Consider the following 18,102-nt stretch of genomic DNA (forward strand, 5'->3'; position numbering starts at 1 on the left):
ACTTGTGCACCTCTTGTCGGTTGTTCCACTCTGTTCTTTGAATTTGACTTGGTTGACACTATGGATCATCCGCACTGGACGCTTCAATATCTGTGTTGGTGCCCTGGTCTGTATCTGTTTCTTCTTCATCACTCGTGGTGCTAATCATATCCGTGTCCCCCTGGGCATCGTGACGTCTGTTTGGACCGACTTGCCTTCGGTAGGGTCTGTTGCGTAAGTATTCTATTTGTTGGATCTTCGAGATTTCGTCCGTTAGTTTGTTGAGTTCAGTCCACCTTTCCGGGTCGCGTATTATGGCATGTAGTTCGTTCTGTGTGTTCAGGCGATTTATGTGTACTGTGTGTCTTATGTTCGTGCGTTGTCCGCAGAAGAAGACAGTATGTTCAGGGGAACCTTCTTCCCCGCATGTGCATCTATTAGTCTGCTGCAGACTCACGCGGTACAGGTGCGTGGGATAAGGGCCATGTCCTGTGATGAAATGTACCATACCGCGGCTGGGATCAATATGTTCTAGTTTTAGTCTTTCCCGGATGTCAGGGAAGAAGTTGTATACACGGCGGCCCTTATCGCTGTTGGCCCACTCGCTCTGCCAGGTATCCACTCGCCATGCTCTGAGTTGGCGTGTTGTATCAATCGGTACACCAGTGATCTGCCGAACCTGGTCTATTCTCCCCATCCTAAGCCAGTACATTGCTGCGCGGTACCTGATGGTGATATCTATGGGGAAAATTCCCACGATGACACATAGTGCGTCATTTGATGTTGTGTTGAATGCCCCTGTTAGTCGAAGTAGAATGGTTCTGTTGGTTGTGAGATTTAACCTGTGGGCCCACGTACTGGCAGCAAAGCATAGTACTGACTCGAAGAGAGCGCAATGGTATGTTCGTGTCACTGACAGGGGTAGTCTGAATTGTTCCGAATTTAGCCTAGCCAGTTTGTGTAGTATCTTTTCTGCTTTGTTTGTGCATATTCGCATGTGTCCGTGGAAGTTCAATCGTTCATCAATGTATACTCCTAGATAGCGTGTGACTGCTAGTCTTTTTATGTTTGTGTCCCCGATTTTGACTGTTGGGTTCCTGCGCAGGATACCCTTTAGCAATGTATAAGTTGTTTTGTTTCCTGCTATCTTTAATTTATTATCTGTGCACCTTTGGGTTATTGTCCTAAGTGTTCCATTGGCTCTTTCTTCTAGCTGGGCACGGTTATTTGCTGAAACTACGACGAGTAGATCATCAGCATAAGCGACAGCTCCATCTGTCAAGATGTGCTCCTCTAGTAACTGTAGGAGCGGTTCTATAACTATGTCCCAGAAGATGGGGCCGCAGATCGACCCTTGTGGACAGCCTTTTGTAATTCGTTTAATCACTTTCTGGTTGTCCATTTGCCAAACGACCGTTCTGTCTCTGCAGTACATGAAACTATTATACAGAGACTCCGGTACCTGCAGGTGTCTGAGCCTCTTGAACAAGGCCGGCCACCAGATGTTGTCGAAGGCACCTGAGATGTCTATCATAATTGCAAGTGTGTATTTGGAGGGTGTGTCGTGTACTATTTGGAGTGCTCTGTTAATTGCGTCGTCTATAGATTTCCCTTCCCTGAAGCCGTATTGGTGTGGTGTCAGTCCCCGTAGTGTTTGGTGTGCTTGTAGTCTTTTGCAGAGTAGTTTTTCTTGTACTTTACCGAGTGTATTGATAAGGCAAATTGGTCTGTATGACTTGGGGTCTGATGGGTCTTTGTCTGGAGTCTTTTTGATGATAACCGCCTTCGAGGTCTTCCACACTGCAGGCACACGGCCCAGCCTTAATGCATCGTTTAACAACGTTGTGAGAAACGGGATGATCTGCGGTGAAATTTGTTTCAGTACCTCAGAGTGGATACCATCCGGTCCAGGCGCCTTTTTGTTTTTGAGTTCTGAGATCGCTGTCGCCACTTCTTCCTGCGCAAATGGACAGGTGACGGTTGGTGTGGTGTATACTGTGTCTACTTCGCGTCTCAGTGCTGCATCTTGTGGTGTGTCTGTGTCTGCGATGTCGTCGGGCAGGAGTTTGCTCAGCAGGAACTCCGCTGTGCGTCTCCAGCCCTTAGTCATCTCACCATCCTCCTGTCGCAGCGTTCCCAGAACCAGTGGGCTCTTAATTTTCTCTGTCACGATTTTGTATGGTTCCCCCCAAATGTTTAGTTGTGTTTGTGCTGCTACATGGCTGTTCCAATGGTCTTTCCTGGTCTTATTCAGCTCAAGTTTATATTTATCCTTGGCAAGCCGGTAGTCGTGTAGTCGTGATTGTCTTTCTCTATCTGAAATTGCTCGTTGGTAAAGTTTACGTTTACGTTTTGAGTCTTGTTTGAGTCGTGTTAATTGTGTAGTCCAGGGAATATTTTGGTGTTTTGTCATTCTTTGTGTGGGTATGCAGGTGTTCTGTGTGTGTGTGATGATATCTGTCAGAATGTGTGCTCTGTAATCAACACTGCCGGTGATGTCTTGCGGTATGTGCTCATGTATTTTTTGTCTGACCCTGTCCCAGTCTGTTTTGTCAAATAATAGTCTTTTTGGTAGTGTTTCTGTGTTGACGTTTGGTGTGCCACTTAAGGTTAGTGTGATGATGTTGTGGTCGCTAGCAGTGATCTGGTCATGTACGGTCCAGTCTCGTACGTGGTTGATGGCGGCATTATTAACGAGGGTGATGTCTATGTTTGATGAATGACCGTTGTGTCCGATGTGAGTCGGGTGATGTCCTTCCTTGTTGAGAACGTGTAGTCTGTTTTCTTGGATGATGTCATTTATTATTCTACCTCTGTCGTCAGTTCTGTCTGAACGCCACAGGGTTGATCTGGCATTTATGTCTGCACAGATGAGAAGTTTTTGTTGCCAGCGTATTGCGCAACATCTCTGATGAGGTCTGCGTATGGTTTGATGCAATGACAGAATTGGGCGTACAGCGACGCGATGATCCAAGTATCCCCCTTGTGTGTGACTTCAACTGTAACTAGGTGCTCGGAACAGAGTTCTGTAATTTTGACTGGATGTATTTCTTTGTTTAGGATTATGACAGATGCCATGCAGCCTGTCCCCTCCACAACTGTCACCGCACTTGGAGGAAAGTGGGGGATATGCCCTTGTCTAGTGTAGAGCTCCTGTATGCACAGAATGTCACTTTTTAGTTCACGTAGGACCCGTGGGAGCTCCGAATTTACAAGTATACTCCGCATAGCATTGAGCTGTGCTATTAGCAGTTTGGGTGTTTAACTGTGGCGTAGCACTTGCTGCCAGTTTGACTGTAATCGAAGTATGTTCTCCCATGAGCCCTTACGTGATCCTTGTAAAGCTTGTCCATATCGAATGGTTTCTCCCTGCGGGCGCACACCTGCATGAGCAGGTCAAGTAGGCTGTCTGGATCTGTTGGAATATTCTCCGTTTTGAGAATCAGTCTATCGGTTTGCTCTGATGTACGGAAACAAACAGATTGGCCGTACGGGTGTAGGGTGCGGATGAGCATCCGCTGTGCCGTCTCTAAGATGTCTCTTTTTTCTAGCCTACTTAATTTTACATTTATATCTAGCTTGTCGTAACTAAAGCTATCGGTGTCGATGGCGTGTGTTGGCGTCTCTGCAGCCGTGACGTGTCGTGATGGTGTAGTGGCGTTGTTGTGCACCTCTGCGGGGGGCGCTGGATTGGCTTCCTCGTTGGTTGTTGTGGGGGTTTCCTTGGGCGTCGGCATTGAGGTTGTTGGTTGGGGGGCTGCGAAGGTGTTGGTATCATCAGGGGTATGCACTTTCGTATCACTAGGTTTTGAGGCAGCCTGCGATTGCCGCGATTGGTCGTCACACGCTTTCACTTTTGGGACTCTCTTAGGCTGTTTGGGTTTTCTATGCGGTTTTAGTTTCCTAAAGGCTGCGATGATTCGTTTGTTTTTTGTGTGTGTTTCGTTTGTGCAGTCTTGATGTGTATCAGATGTGTTGGTTGTTTGTGCCTCCATTCTGCATTGATTTGACGTGATTTGGTTCCCACTTGACTGCTCGTCTACGCTACCTGTGACAGACATAACAGCTTTTGGTATGTTATGCGCACTGTCGCCTCTGTTGCCAGACCCTCCGCAGACTTTTGTTGCGGTTGTTGCTGCGGCTTTTTGTGTGGCATTCGTGGTGTCTGCCGGCGCTGTGGCCTGTTCAAGGTCGGTATTACGGTTTCGAATATCATTGTTATGAACACTACAATCTCTGGCGTAAGGGCAATAATAGACGTCGTCTTCTTCTTCTGTCAGTGAGTCAGAGAGAGTTATTTTGCGTTTGATTTGATTACAGTCTGAGGTGTCTGATTTGTCCATGTTTTCCGTTTGGACTCCAGTTGTGCTTGCTTGCGTTACGGTTGTGTTTAGCACCGTAGGGTTCAAGGTCTCACCTTGTATGAATTTGATTGGTTGGATGCGTCCTTCGCATTTTATAGTGTCGTATGTGCGTCGTTGTGCTGGAGTGGATGGGTGATCTTGAGTGGTTAGCAACGCTGTTTTGTGCAGTTGCTATGGTTGGTCATGTGTGGTATGGTTTTCTGGTCTGTCGGTATCAGGATTTGGGGTTATCATGTCTATTCTCAGTAGTTCGTCTTCGAGTTCGTCTATCCTGTTCATAAGGGTCGTCTGGAATGTCATACAGTACATTATTTGTCTTTTGATTAGTTTGGCGGCTTCTGGTGACATTTGTCCTGTGAGTGTTAGGTCGTCTATGTATTCAGTGATTGCATGATGGCTGTCCTCCAGGTTTGTATTGTGTATCAAGCCTGGAATGTGACCATTGTTGGGGTAGTCGTCAGGTAATAGTTTTTGCCTCTTACGCCAGAGTATTGCACGTAGATGGTTTCTGTGCCTGGTGGATGGTGACTTGTATGATCTTATTTTTTCAGGGGTTGATTTATGGAGCATGTTGTTTGACTCAGGGGGGTGTTCAGTTGCCATAGTCAGTACTGTCAATTAGTCTATCAAGCAGCTGTTTGTAGGTCTGGCAGACGCCACCCCTGCTCTTATTGCAAATTCGGTTTCTGTTCCTGCACGGGATGCAATCGATGGGCTCTGATGCTCGACAGTCCGCGCGTTTGTGGCCCTTTTTGCCTTACCTGGAACAGGTCGTACCTGTGTCTGCGCAGGCTTTGGTTGTATGGCCAAGGTCACAACAGTTGTAACACTGGCTCACTGACGTAAAGTCTTTGACAGATAGGGATTGGAAGTCTATGTACACCCTTCCTTTTTTGGTGAGGTACCAATAAATTCTTGGTGTGACTTCCAACACTTGGTGGTTGTATCCCTTTCCTTTGGGCCCTGTGCGGAATCCGATTTTCACGGCTTTGTCGAATTCGTCTTTTGTGAAATCGTCACTGAGATTTTGGTCGTATGAACACTCAAGAAATTCTCTATCCGAGATAGTGTCTGTCACTCGATAGACTATCACCAAAGGTTGCCGCTTTCTGGGCCCCTCACACGAGATATTCTCAGTATCTTTCGTCTTTTCTATTATTTTCCTACAGTCCTCCTGTGTTGCTGCTTCGACAATCACAGCTGTCTTCGTGTTTCTTATTGACTTAATGTTTAGGTTGTCTCGTCTTGGGTTGATGTTTTTCGTCTACGTTTGTTTTATTGTTTTCGTGTCTTGGTTGTTGGTAGACTTTATGAAGAGAGTGGTTGCCTGCTTGGCTTTTGCCACCTCAATGCGTTTATATTCTTTGGGTGCGGTGGAGAGTGCCGCAGCGTATGTTAGTGTCTTGGCCTGTTGCTGTGCCTGTTCAGTAACCTTTCCTGTCAGATCCCTAACTTGGTCCCTGAGCTCTTGGTTTATTTCAGCGAGTTTTGTATTGTCTTCCTCGAGTTTGTTGACCTGTTCTGTGAGAGACTCAATTCTAAGGTCTTTAACTGGGTCAGCTGAGTGCTGAAGTTCGCGCAGTAGATCTTTGTTCTGCTCTTGCAGCAGCTCGACCTTTGCTTCTGCTGACGTGAGTTGGAAAGCCAAAGGGAATATTTTATTCCTTATCGTATTCAGTACGCTACTCGATATGTGTTTGGCCTTTAATTCCGCCCCAATGTCATTTAATAGCTCGTCAATTGCAGCGATCTTCTGGCTCGGTGACATGACGGCATATTCGTGGGCACCAGACGCCATGCCTATAGGCATGGACCAGAGGACCCAGTCAATTCCACGTAATCACAGCCCACATCATTTTTTCCGTAGAGTTGTCAGTGCTAACAGACAAGCAGCTTGCCGGCCGGGGTGTCCGAGCGGTTCTAGGCGCTTCAGTCTGGAACCGCGCGACAGCTACGGTCGCAGATTAGAATCTTGCCTCGGGCATGGATGTTTGTGATGTCCTTAGGTTAGTTAGGTTTAAGTAGTTCTAAGTTTTAGGGGACTGATGACCTCAGATGTTAAGCCCCATAGTGCTCAGAGCCATTTGAACCATTTTTAGACAAGCAGCACTGTGTGAAATAGCCATAATAAACAGTGTGGGACGTATGAGGATATTTGGTATTCTCAGCACACCCTTGACATTGTGGATCTCGGAATACCTAATTTCCTAACGATTTCCGAAATGGAATGTCTCATGCGTCTAGGTCCAGCTACCATTCAGCGTTCAAAGTCTGTTGATTCCCTTCGTGCTGCCGTAATCGCATCGGAAATCTTTTCACATGAATCACTTGAGTACAAATGACAATTCCGTGAAATCACGGCCCTTTTATATCTTATGTACGCTATACTATCGCCATCTTATAGGTGCATATCGCTATGCCCCGACATTCATCGCCTGTATATAATCCGTTTGGCGATAGGCAAAAGTCTAGCTGGCTGGCACTATTGCGTATAGTTTACTAAACGATTTGTAAATAAAAATCTAGAAAAACTTCATCGCTTAACGAATGAATATTCTAGTATAAAATATATGTTTATGACAAGATCATTTGACTTTATAGGAATGATGAAATATGCTCATTTTGTCATGTGGCTGATAACATAACTTTCTTTTTAGCTTTGTGTGCACCATATCTGTAGTTTCGTGTTACTGCTTGTATTTCAGTCTAGCTGTGCGTTATATGACTCTGAGGCTCCAGTTATGCGGATCTGAAATGACATTATTTATGGTTCAAAACAAGACGTGCCTTTCCTGGTTGTACTCACAGTGCTTAAATGGTTCAAATGGCTCTAAGCACTATGGGACGTACCATCTGAGGTCATCAGTCCCCTAGACTTAGAACTACTTAAACCTAACTGACCTATGGACATCACACACATCCATGTCCGAGGCAAGATTCGAACCTGCGACAGTAGCAGCAGCGCGGGTCCAGACTGAAGCGGCTAGAACCACTCGTCCACAGCGGCCGGCTCACAGTGATCACCGTTCCCAGAAACATTATGTGTTCGCTTGTGAAAGCTATATACGGTATTCCTTTTTCCGTGTACTGATGACTACTGCTGCTAACAGAGGCGGACATCTAACATACACTACTAACATTTATTGGCTTCATTTTTGGGCGTTTTAAGCCTGCTTTGTCTGTCCTTCCATATGGTTTCCTTGCATAATTAAGTTGCTCGAATTGAAGGTTTGTATTATTCGCAAATTACGAAACTTTTCTATGGATGTTTGCTTTTTCCACCCAGTAGTATGTTATTTCCCCTTGATTTGATTCCCATACTTTAAAGGTAATGACAATGAAAGTATTCCTAACCAAAATTGTTTTAAACCCAAAAAAATAAATTACAACGGCTACATAAGAGCTCAGTAACTGTTAGCGCCGCATGTCTGTCGTTCAGGCAGTGCTAAAACCGTTTCGTTCCACTGCAGAAACAGTTCGTTGTCGAATAAATGTTAATCCTCGTATTAGTACAAATTAAGACTACGTAACACCATGGAAAACGTTTGGTAAAGTTGTAATCGTCAACTTACTTCCTGTGGTGGTGCTGAGTTGTCATGTTAAGACATTCCATGTTTTTCTGTCATTCCCATTAAATATTCTAAATGATTCTCAAATAATGTGAGATATCTATTTGGTGAGTTTAAATTTTTGAGTCCTGGAACATAGTTCCATGCCGAAGCTGCAAGTAACTTCCACTTTTAAGTTGTGAATTTTTATCTTAGCCATAAGTATGACAGTGGGAGAGCGATTGACGCATCAGGAGGTTGGTGGCTCTGCTGTACCGTGGTCATGTCTGTAGCAAACGCTGTATTAGCTGTCGGTTCTAATCACGTTACAAGACTTCAATACTCAGGTTTTTTTAACCGAGGTTCAAATCTCCAAATCTAAATCAGCAAGAAATATTAATAAAATCTCGGCATCATAAGTGTTCTCGCAATCTTGATTCAGTGCCAAGTAACTCTGACGATAAAACCTTATGGAAGTGCTGCATTGCTCACTAAATAATAACTGCATTTGGCTGTTTCAGCACCATAATATTTAATTAATGAGTACTAATTAAAAATTTTATAACTGGATTTCTTTAAGTGTCTATTCACACTGCTAGCTTTCCGCACTTTCGTGGTGGTTGTGAACTATTACTTGTTTATAGCACAAGACTGCATGTAGACAGTCCATTTTATGAGTATTGTCTTACTGATTTGTGAAATTTTGCCATTCCCAATATAGTAAATACACTCTGTTTCACTAAAATTATGTTTAGTCGTAATTTTTTTCCCGCTAAGTGTCTAGTTGTTTTGTGTTAATATGATATATAATCTTGTAACATTTCTTCTTACGTTTATTGAACATAACATTTAACATGAGGATGTTAAATAAGTGTGATGAGGGATGAACTGTCTACCAAGCTCCTTGAAATCACGATACCAACTTCTGTCAAATCAGTAGAGTGTCGGCGTTTATTGTCCTCGAGTAGCAGCACTTGATACAGCGTTGTCGATCGTTGTTCTTAGATTTTGACCGCAAGCCACTTCAGTTATTAGCAACTGGTGTCAGCTTTTCTGTTAGAGTTCAGCTATTATTTCCTTCATCTGAAATAAATACAAAACCACCTCATTTCGTCACCAAAATCAATATTGTGTACTGATGCTCGACGTGCACCTGCCACCTAATAACATACGCGGAGAAATGGACATTTCTTCACCTATTGCTATTTGATGCTTTTAATCAGCGCACACAGTGTCCATACGCAGAATTTTTAACATTTCCCTTCGAATGTAGATGTTGCGCAGAGGTTAAATGATCGTCATACTTGGTAGCTACTGGATACAATGAGGTTGACAATCACGGATCAGACCGTTTAAATACTCTTCATAAATTCTGTAGGCATGTGGCCAACTATTTACATCAAAACGACCCTCCTTGAAACTAAAAAACAGTTTTCTGTCGTTATTTCTCTTATGGCACCACCACCAAATAATATGACCCGCTGCCGATGCCTTCACCCCTCTATTTAACAGAAATCATAGAGTTATTGTTAATGTTAGACTTTCTCGATTTCACACTCGTTACTCTAACCCCATAATAATATTCATAACTTCAAGAATGCAAAATTCAATATGGAACCTCAAGATCAATATTATAACTTGCAATAAACAATGGCAATACATAAATGCACTCTTACAAAATGCGTGCCAGCACTATAGACAGATACGCTACCAACTTTTGTTATCATCACGACTGCAGAAAATAAACAATTAATTAGTTATAATCCACATATATGCGCACACACGCTGAGTGTTAATACTGGAGAGAAATTAAACGATATTTTATGTATACTCTGATTACTGTTTGCTCCACATTTATTACGCATAGTAGATAAGTCCTAAAAACAAAGAATCGAGACAGTCCTTCGTATGCTTTACTGTAATTTCGTGATAAATCTTTAACATATATTCTCTCAGCTCTATGATAGATATAACAGCAGCTCTGTGAATAGCGGCGAAGGAAGAAATAAATGGGTTTGGATATTCAGAATGTAAATCTTTATTTTCAGTTGACGTCTCAGGAAAATTTCATTTCTAAACACGGGACAAGAAAATGGTTTGATTAAAAAAATTACATCAATGAATACTGTATGACATAGCGTCATGTATAAGAGAGTAACTGAACTAACTTTTCTCACACAAAGATGTAGCCTACTTTACCGATTTTCTTTTTATAGAAATTATTCCGGCTTTTCTCTTGATGCAAATTAGACATTTTTGTATAATTCTTACAAGGCTATAACATGTAAGATAACATAGTTGTAAAACTAGACATATTGTTCCACTTTCCTGTAAATGAAAATGAGAGTCCAATTAAATGAAATACACAGCTAATATCTCGTTCACATTCTCATTTTTTAGAAATATATGAAGACTCGTGTGCGACTAATCTGCTCAAATATTTTACTTTATCTTGGTGACATATGAAGTGAGAAATGTTTAAAAATACTACTATATAAAATTCTTATTTACAGAGATATTGATTACCTGAGCCAGTACAGAGTGCTAGAGACCACTGGTAAACATCTTACGCTGTATCGTTTCAGAGCTAGAGCATGTTTTTCTGCTAGAATTTGTATGTTGTACCCATAACACATTTATTTGAACACAAAAGGTATTATTACTTGTTACTTCCAGTTAACTACTGTTGAAAAACACTTACTACTATGGAATGTAAGTTGAACAGCAGCGTTCCTACAAAATAATTCTATGAAACTGATGTGATTAATGCTAAACGTATAACCTTAAAGCTCTATTTTCCACCGTCTTCAGTTCTTGATGAATCACTCCGTTTTCAGCATTCAGTAACAGGTCTTTGGCATTACCATTTGTGGTACATACTTGCCTTAGGACTGTTTGTAAAATTCAGTTCACATAACGTGAAGTGTACTGGAATAATATATTCGACGAATATATGTACTGATTACATTTTGTTGCAAATTTTTGTAGATATTTTACAGCTCATTTCATCACTTGGTTGCCCTTCTCGCAACTTTAAGAGATTCTGCATTTTTTCCGAAATGTCGATCGCTTATTGGGTCCAAGCCCTCATATTCGGAAGGCGCTGTTTCATCATAGTAAGCATAATCATACGCAATGTCTCCGGTTTTTGGCACAGTTTTATTGGCTGCAGAGGCCGTGTTATTTACAACAGTAGGCGCCTTGCCGCCCTTGAACGTGGGGCTCTGGTTTCTCGCAGCGTCGGTGTACTGTTTCTGTACTGCTGCCTGGGTGTACTGCGGCCGCTGTGTCGTCACAGTATTCGCCACAGTCGTCTGAGTGTAAAAACTACTTCTGGTGTTACTAGTAACAGAAGTGGAAGCTACTTCATTTGTGTTATAGGAAGACCTTGGACGCGAAGTGGTTCTATAATTGTTGCTGGTGTCATAATTACTCGATTCATCGTCAGTTGTGCGAGGTAGCTGTCTTACAGAAAAAGCTGGCACCTGCTGATTTGTGTTAGATCTACTTGTCACGTCATTAGAGTAATAGTTACTCCTGGCTGTCTGTTGTACTGATGCATTTACAGCGTTGTAATTTTCCTGTTTTGCAGTGAAATAGGTCGATTCTCTGTTATTATACTGCTCAGAGTTTCCGCTCCCGCTGTTGTAGTTGTATTGGCTTTGATCATTACCTGTACTGGAACTAGCAACTGGTTTTCCACTGTTGCCGTTAGGGAAAGAATTGAAACTGCTAGGGCCGTAGTTGTTACTGGGTGCTGCCCTCAGAGATTCGCCATTTGTTCTGTCACTTCCAGTAAATGTTCCTGGTACTGCAGCGTTGTAGTTCGTCCTCTGATAGTCATAATTGTTGGGGTTGTAATTGTTGTATTCTTCGCTGCTGCCTGTACTTCTAGTTTCGTATTCATCGTAGTACGTGTATGCAGGCTTTGCCGTTGTTGTCGAAAATGAGTTGGCACTGACACGTTGGTTGAAGTTATTGTTTCTCTGGTATGTTTCCGCTTCAAGCGGTGCAGAAGTCACCGCAGACGTACTACCGACACTCACCCTAGCTGAGTCGCGGCCCGTATTGAACCTCTGGGGTACAGTGTTTCCACTTGAATCATATTCAGTGTTTGGGGAAGAGTTCCTTGTCGAATATGCGTTGGGGGCGTATGTGGTCACGGGAGCGAATGTATCGTAGCGCTGAACATTTCTGTTTCTCTGTTGGTAGAAAGTAGTTTCAGAAACAGGAGCTGCAGTAGTACCAGCAAAGTCTGAGTTGCCTTTCACGTTCTCGTTGTTGTAGTATGTGTTACTTCGAGACGGGGCTATAGTAGTAGTCGGAAAGCTATTGCCGTTCCTCTGCACAGTTTGGTAGCTGTATTTGTCAAGCGGCGTGGAGGACGTCGGCGAGGCGGCGTTGTAGTTAGGTCTGGTTTCAGCTTGGTAGTTGTAATTGTTAGTTCGCGGTGCCGCCGTGGATGACGCGTAGTTGTAGTTATTCTGTTGTTGGCGTGACTGGTAGTTGTAGTTGTCGGCGACTGTGTTGTAGTTGTCTCTGGACTGCTCCGGATAGTTGCTAGCTACGTTGGAGGCTGTTGCAGGAGCGGCGGTGCTAGGGCGCTGCTGGAAGGTTGTGCGCCTCGTTTGCGAAACAGCTTCGACGGGCACTGGGGTCTGTGACGTGCGCTGGATAGTATTGTAGCGTGGTAGGTAAGTGTTGCCGCTGGTGCTGCGCGAACTGGTGGCGCCGGCCGTGCTGTAGTACGTCGTCGGTGCCGCCGTAGAAGCCGCCTGTCCGTTGTCTTCAGGTTGCTGCGACGGCCGCTTACGGAACTTGCGCACGGCTACTTTCTTCTTGCTAATCACAGCCTCCTCCTCTTCCTCACGGCCTTTCTTCTGATTAAAGAAGTTCCCGCTGCTGCTACCTCTGAAATACGAATATGCAGTGTAAGTAGGCTGTAATATACAGTCATACATACTGACGTATTAGTTTATTCCTTGTCATAATCGCGCCCTTTTATTTTACTAAATTTTTTCAGTTATTAGACGGGTAGATCACATAACTAATGAGTAGGTATTGAATAGAATTGGGGAGGAGTTTGTGGCACAACTTGACTAGAAGAAGGGATCGGTCGGTAGGACATGTTCTGAGGCATCAAGGGATTACCAATTTAGTACTGGAGGGCAGGGTGGAGGGTAAAAATCGTAGAGGGAGACAAAGAGATGAATACACTAAGCAGATTCAGCAGGATGTAGGTTGAAGTAGGTACTGGGAGATGAAAAAGCTTGCACAGCATAGAGTAGCATGGAGAGCTGCATCAAACCAGTCTCAGGACTGAAGACCACAACAACAACAACATTGAGACTCTTACGCTACGGTATCATCTCGAACAGTAGCTTATAGAGGAACGTGAGCGTCGCTCTGAGACTGTTCCCGTGTGTGGAGGTAGCTTTAGCAGGGTATATGTTACGACATATTGTGGTTATAGCAGGTCGGTCGAGTGAGGACCGGCTCGCTACGTGAGAAGGTATCTTATTAGCTGACATATACATCGTAGATGACCCGGAGGACTGACGCCAAGCAGTACTAACTTCAAACAAAAGTATTAATAACAATAAATCATATTTTATATAGGAAACGTCAGAGGGAGTGAGTCTATCAGTCATTGGCCGATTTTTTGGAATTATTCATAAACAGTAACCTTACAGCTTTACTAAATAAGTGACTGGGGGAAAACTACCCGATGATATAGGAAGAAGTACGAAACAGCAAGGAATTGTAAATTTGTTGTAAGTTCTTATGGGACCAAACTGCTGAGTCATCGGTCCCTAGGGTTACACACTACTTAATCTAACTTACACTAACTTACACTAAGGAAAACACACACACCCATGCCCGAGGGAGGACTCAAGTCTCCGACAGCGGGGAACCGCGCGAACCGTGGCAAGGCGCCGTAGACCACGCGGCTACCCCGCGCTGCGAAACAGTAAGAGATGGTATAGTAGGTTTCGTAGCGCACCAAATCAATAACTGCTTAAACATGATCCAACAGACATCTTCGAGTAACCCATTACCTTAGTATTTTCCATTGTCGAGTTAATTATCTTATAAGTGTATTAACAAAAGTGAATTTCTGTAAAGTTTACAGAACTTGGTTTCCAAAAGGGGGGTCAGACACTGCTGTAGCCTTCCTCTCTTTCTAAAAGACACAACGACGTAACGTGATTACATAAATTAGTTCCTTACCTACATAAGCGATTTACGCGACAATCTGAGCAGTCGTGTTAGGTTGTTTATAGATGGTGTTGTCGGCTATCGACCCGTACAGTCATCAGAAGACCAAAAAAAAAAATGCAAAACGATTTAGATAAGATGACTGTATGATGCGAAAATTAACAATTGACTCTCAACGCCGGCCGGAGTGGCCGAGCGGTTCTAGGCGCTTCGAGGCGCTACAGTCTGGAACCGCGCGACCCCTACGGTCGCAGGTTCGAATCCTGCCTCGGGCATGGATTTGTGTGATGTCCTTAGGTTAGTTAGGTTTAAGTAGTTCTAAGTTCTAGGGGACTGATGACCTCAGATGTTAAGTCCTATAGTGCTCAGAGCCATTTGAACCATTTTTTGATACTCAACAATGAAAAGTGTGAGGTCATCCACATGAGTGCTAAAACGAAGTCCTTAAACTTTGGTTACAAGATAAATCAATCAAACCTAAAGGCCATAAATTCAACTAAACACCTAGCAATTCCAATTACGAAAAACTTAAATTGGAATGAACACACAGAAAACGTATTGGAGAAGTTTCACTGGCAGAACACTTACAAGACGCAATAAATTTACATATACATCTACATCTATGTCTTCAGGGTTACTCTGCAAATCACGCTTAAGTGTCTGGCAGGGGGTTCATCGGACCACCTTCACAATAATTCTGTGCCGCGCGGGATTAGCCCGGCGCTCTCAGGCGCTGCAGTCGTGTACTGTGCAGCTGTTCCCGGCGGAGGTTCGAGTCCTCCATCGGGCATGGATGTGTGTGTTTGTCCATAGGATAATTTAGGTTAAGTAGTGTGTAAGCTTAGGGACTGATGTCCTTAACAGTTAAGCCCCATAAGATTTCACACACACACACACACACACACACACACACACACACAATAATTCTGTGTTATTCCACTTTCGAACAGCGCGCAGAAAAACGGAGCATCTATATCTTTTCGTACCAACTCTGATTTCCCTTATTTTATTATGATGATCGTTTCTCCCCATGTAGGTCGGCGTCAGCAAAATATTTTCGCATTCGGAGGAGAAAGTTGGTGATTGATATTTCAAAAATGGTGCAAATGGTTCTGAGCACTATGGGACTTAACATCTGAGGTCATCAGTCCCCTAGAACTTAGAACTGCTTAAACCTAACTAACCTAAGGACATCACACACATCCATTCCCGGGGCAGGATTCGAACCTGCGACCGTAGGCGTCGCGCGGTTCCAGACTGAAGCGCCTAGAACCGCTCGGCCACTCCGGCCGGCGATTGATATTTCGTGAGAAGATTCCGCCGCAACGAAAAACGCCTTTGCTTTAATGGCGTCCATTCCAAATCCTGTATCATGTCCGTGACACTCTCTCCTCTATTCCGCGATAGTACACAATTTGCTGATCTTCGTTGAACTTTATCGATTTACTCTATTAATCCTATCTGGTAAGGATCCCAGACCGCCCAGCAGTACTCCAAGAGAGGACGGACAAGCTAGTGTAGGAAGTCTGTTTAGTAGATCTGTTACATTTTCTAAGTGTTCTGCCAACAAAACGCCTACCCCTCAACAACACATCTACATCTACACCCCGCAATCCACATTACGGTGCGTGGCGGAGGGTACCCTGTAACACTACTAGTCATTTTCTTTCCTGTTCCACTAGCGAATAGAACGAGAGAAAACGACTATCTATATGCCTCCTTATGAGCCCTAATTTCTCGTATCTTACGTTTGTGGTCCTTGCGCGCAATGTTCTCTAGAGGCAACAGAATCGTTCTGCAGTCAGCTTCAAATACCGGTTATCTAAATTTTCTCATTATTATTCCTCGAAAAGAACGTCGTCTTCCCTCATGGGATTCCCATTTGAGTTCCCGAAACATCTCCGTAACATTTGCGTGTTGTTCGAACCTACCGGTAACAAATCTAGCAGGCCGCCTCTGAGTTGCTTCGATGTCTTTCTTTAAAAATGACTCTGAGCACTATGGGACTCAACTGCTGAGGTCATTAGTCCCCTAGAACTTAGAACTAGTTAAACCTAACTAACCTAAGGACATTACAAACATCCATGCCCGAGGCAGGATTCGAACCTGCAACCGTAGCGGTCTTGCGGTTCCAGACTGCAGCGCCTTTAACCGCACGGCCACTTCGGCCGGCGATGTCTTTCTTTAATCCGACCTGGTACAGATCCCAAACACTCGAGCAGTACGCAATAATAGGTCGCAGTAGCATCCTACCTTTGGTCTCCTTTACAGATGAACCATTCTTTCTTAGAATTGCCCAATAAACCGAAGTCGACCATTCGGCATTCATACCACAACCATCACATGCTCGATCAATTTCATATCGCCAGATATTAAAACCACGTGACTGTGTCAAGCAGCACTCTAATGGAACATGAGGGGTTTGTTTTTCCTACTCACCTGCATTAACTTACAGTTTCTACATTCAGAGCTAGCTACCATTCATCACACCAACTAGAAAATTTGTCTATGTCATCTTGTATCCTCCTACAATCACTCAGCGATGACACCTTCCCACACACCACAGTATCATCAGCAAACACCCGCAGACTGCTGCTGTCCGCCAGATTATTTATGTGCATAGAAAATAACAGTGGTCCTATCACACTTCCATGGGGCACTCCTGACGATACCATTGTCTCTCATGAAAATTCGCCGTCAGGACAGCATACTGGATTGTGATACTTAAGAAAGCTTCGAACTGCTCAAACATCTAGGAACCTATTCCGTACGCTTGCACCTTCGTTAACAATCGGGAGTGTGCCACGGTGTCAGATGCTTTACAGAAAACTCATAAATGCAATCCACTTGTTACCCTCCATCCATTGTTCGCAGGATCTCATGTGAGAAAAGGGCAAGTTGAGTTTCGCACGAGCGAAGGTTTCTAAAAACGTGCTGATATTTGAACAGAAGCTTTTCCCTCTCAAAGGAAATTTATTATATTCCCACTGAGAACATATTCAATGATTCTGCAGCAAAACCGATGTTAGGAATGTTGGTCTTTAATTTTGCGGGTTTGTTCTTTTGGCCTTCTTATACACAGGAGTCACATGCACATTTTTCCAGTCACTTTGGACTTCGAGCTCGGAGAGAGACTCGCCATAAATGAAAGTTACGAGCTAAGTAAGGGGCCAAAGACGTAGCATAGACTTTGAAAAACCGAACTGAGATTCCATCCGGATCTGGTGGCTTATTTGTTTTCAGCTCTTTCTCTTGTTTCTCTATGACAGGGATGATTATTACTATGTCGTCCATATGGGAGTCAGTTCAATGGTCAAAGGAAGGTATGTTTGTTCTATTCCTGTGCGTGAACGATTTCTTAAACGTGAAATTTAAATTTTCGGCATTCGTGTCGCTATCTTCAAATGCCACACCAGACTGATCAACAAGTGACTGGGTGGCAGCCTTAGACCCACTTAGGGATTTTACATAGGACCAGAATTTTGTCGGTTTCTCTCTCTAAAGGGACTGCCTACTACAATTTTCCATCCTCTTATAGAATAATGCTGTGCACTGTGGGATCCTTACCAGATAATATTAACTGAAGACATCGAGAAAGTTCAAAGAAGGGCAACACTTTTTGCATTGTCGAGAAATGGGGGAGAGAGTGTCACGGACATGATACAGGATTTGGGATTGTCGTCATTAAAACAAAGGCATTTCTCGTTGCGGCGGTAACTTCTCACTAAATTTCAATTACCAACGTTCTCCTCGGAAAGCGAAAATATTTTGCTGACGCCGACTTACATGGGGAGAAACGATCATTACAATAAAGTAAAAGAAATCAGAGCTCGCACGGAAAGATACAGACGTTCGTTTTTTTTCCGCAATCTGTTCAAGAGTAGAATACTAGAGAGTTATTGTGAAGACGGTTCGATCAAGTCTCTGCCAGACAGGTATGTAGATGTAGACGTAGAGTAGCATATTGCCAATTGCAGGAATCAATGACTGAA

At 43.6% G+C, this 18,102-nt stretch overlaps 1 protein-coding gene across 2 annotated transcripts in view; it reads right to left on the minus strand.

Moving 5' to 3' along the window:
- Positions 1-9,913: 9,913 nt before the first annotated feature.
- The window catches only part of LOC126248442 (uncharacterized protein DDB_G0287625-like), a 57,821-nt gene continuing 49,632 nt past the window's right edge, over positions 9,914-18,102 (minus strand). For both annotated transcript variants that reach the window (XM_049949420.1, XM_049949421.1), the window contains exon 6: positions 9,914-12,802. In XM_049949420.1, the coding sequence (XP_049805377.1) occupies positions 10,900-12,802 (1,903 nt within the window). In that variant the 3' untranslated portion in view covers positions 9,914-10,899. The remainder of the gene's footprint in view (positions 12,803-18,102) is intronic.

The sequence above is a fragment of the Schistocerca nitens genome, chromosome 3 (assembly GCF_023898315.1).
Source record: "Schistocerca nitens isolate TAMUIC-IGC-003100 chromosome 3, iqSchNite1.1, whole genome shotgun sequence".
Taxonomy (NCBI): Eukaryota; Metazoa; Arthropoda; class Insecta; order Orthoptera; family Acrididae; genus Schistocerca; species Schistocerca nitens.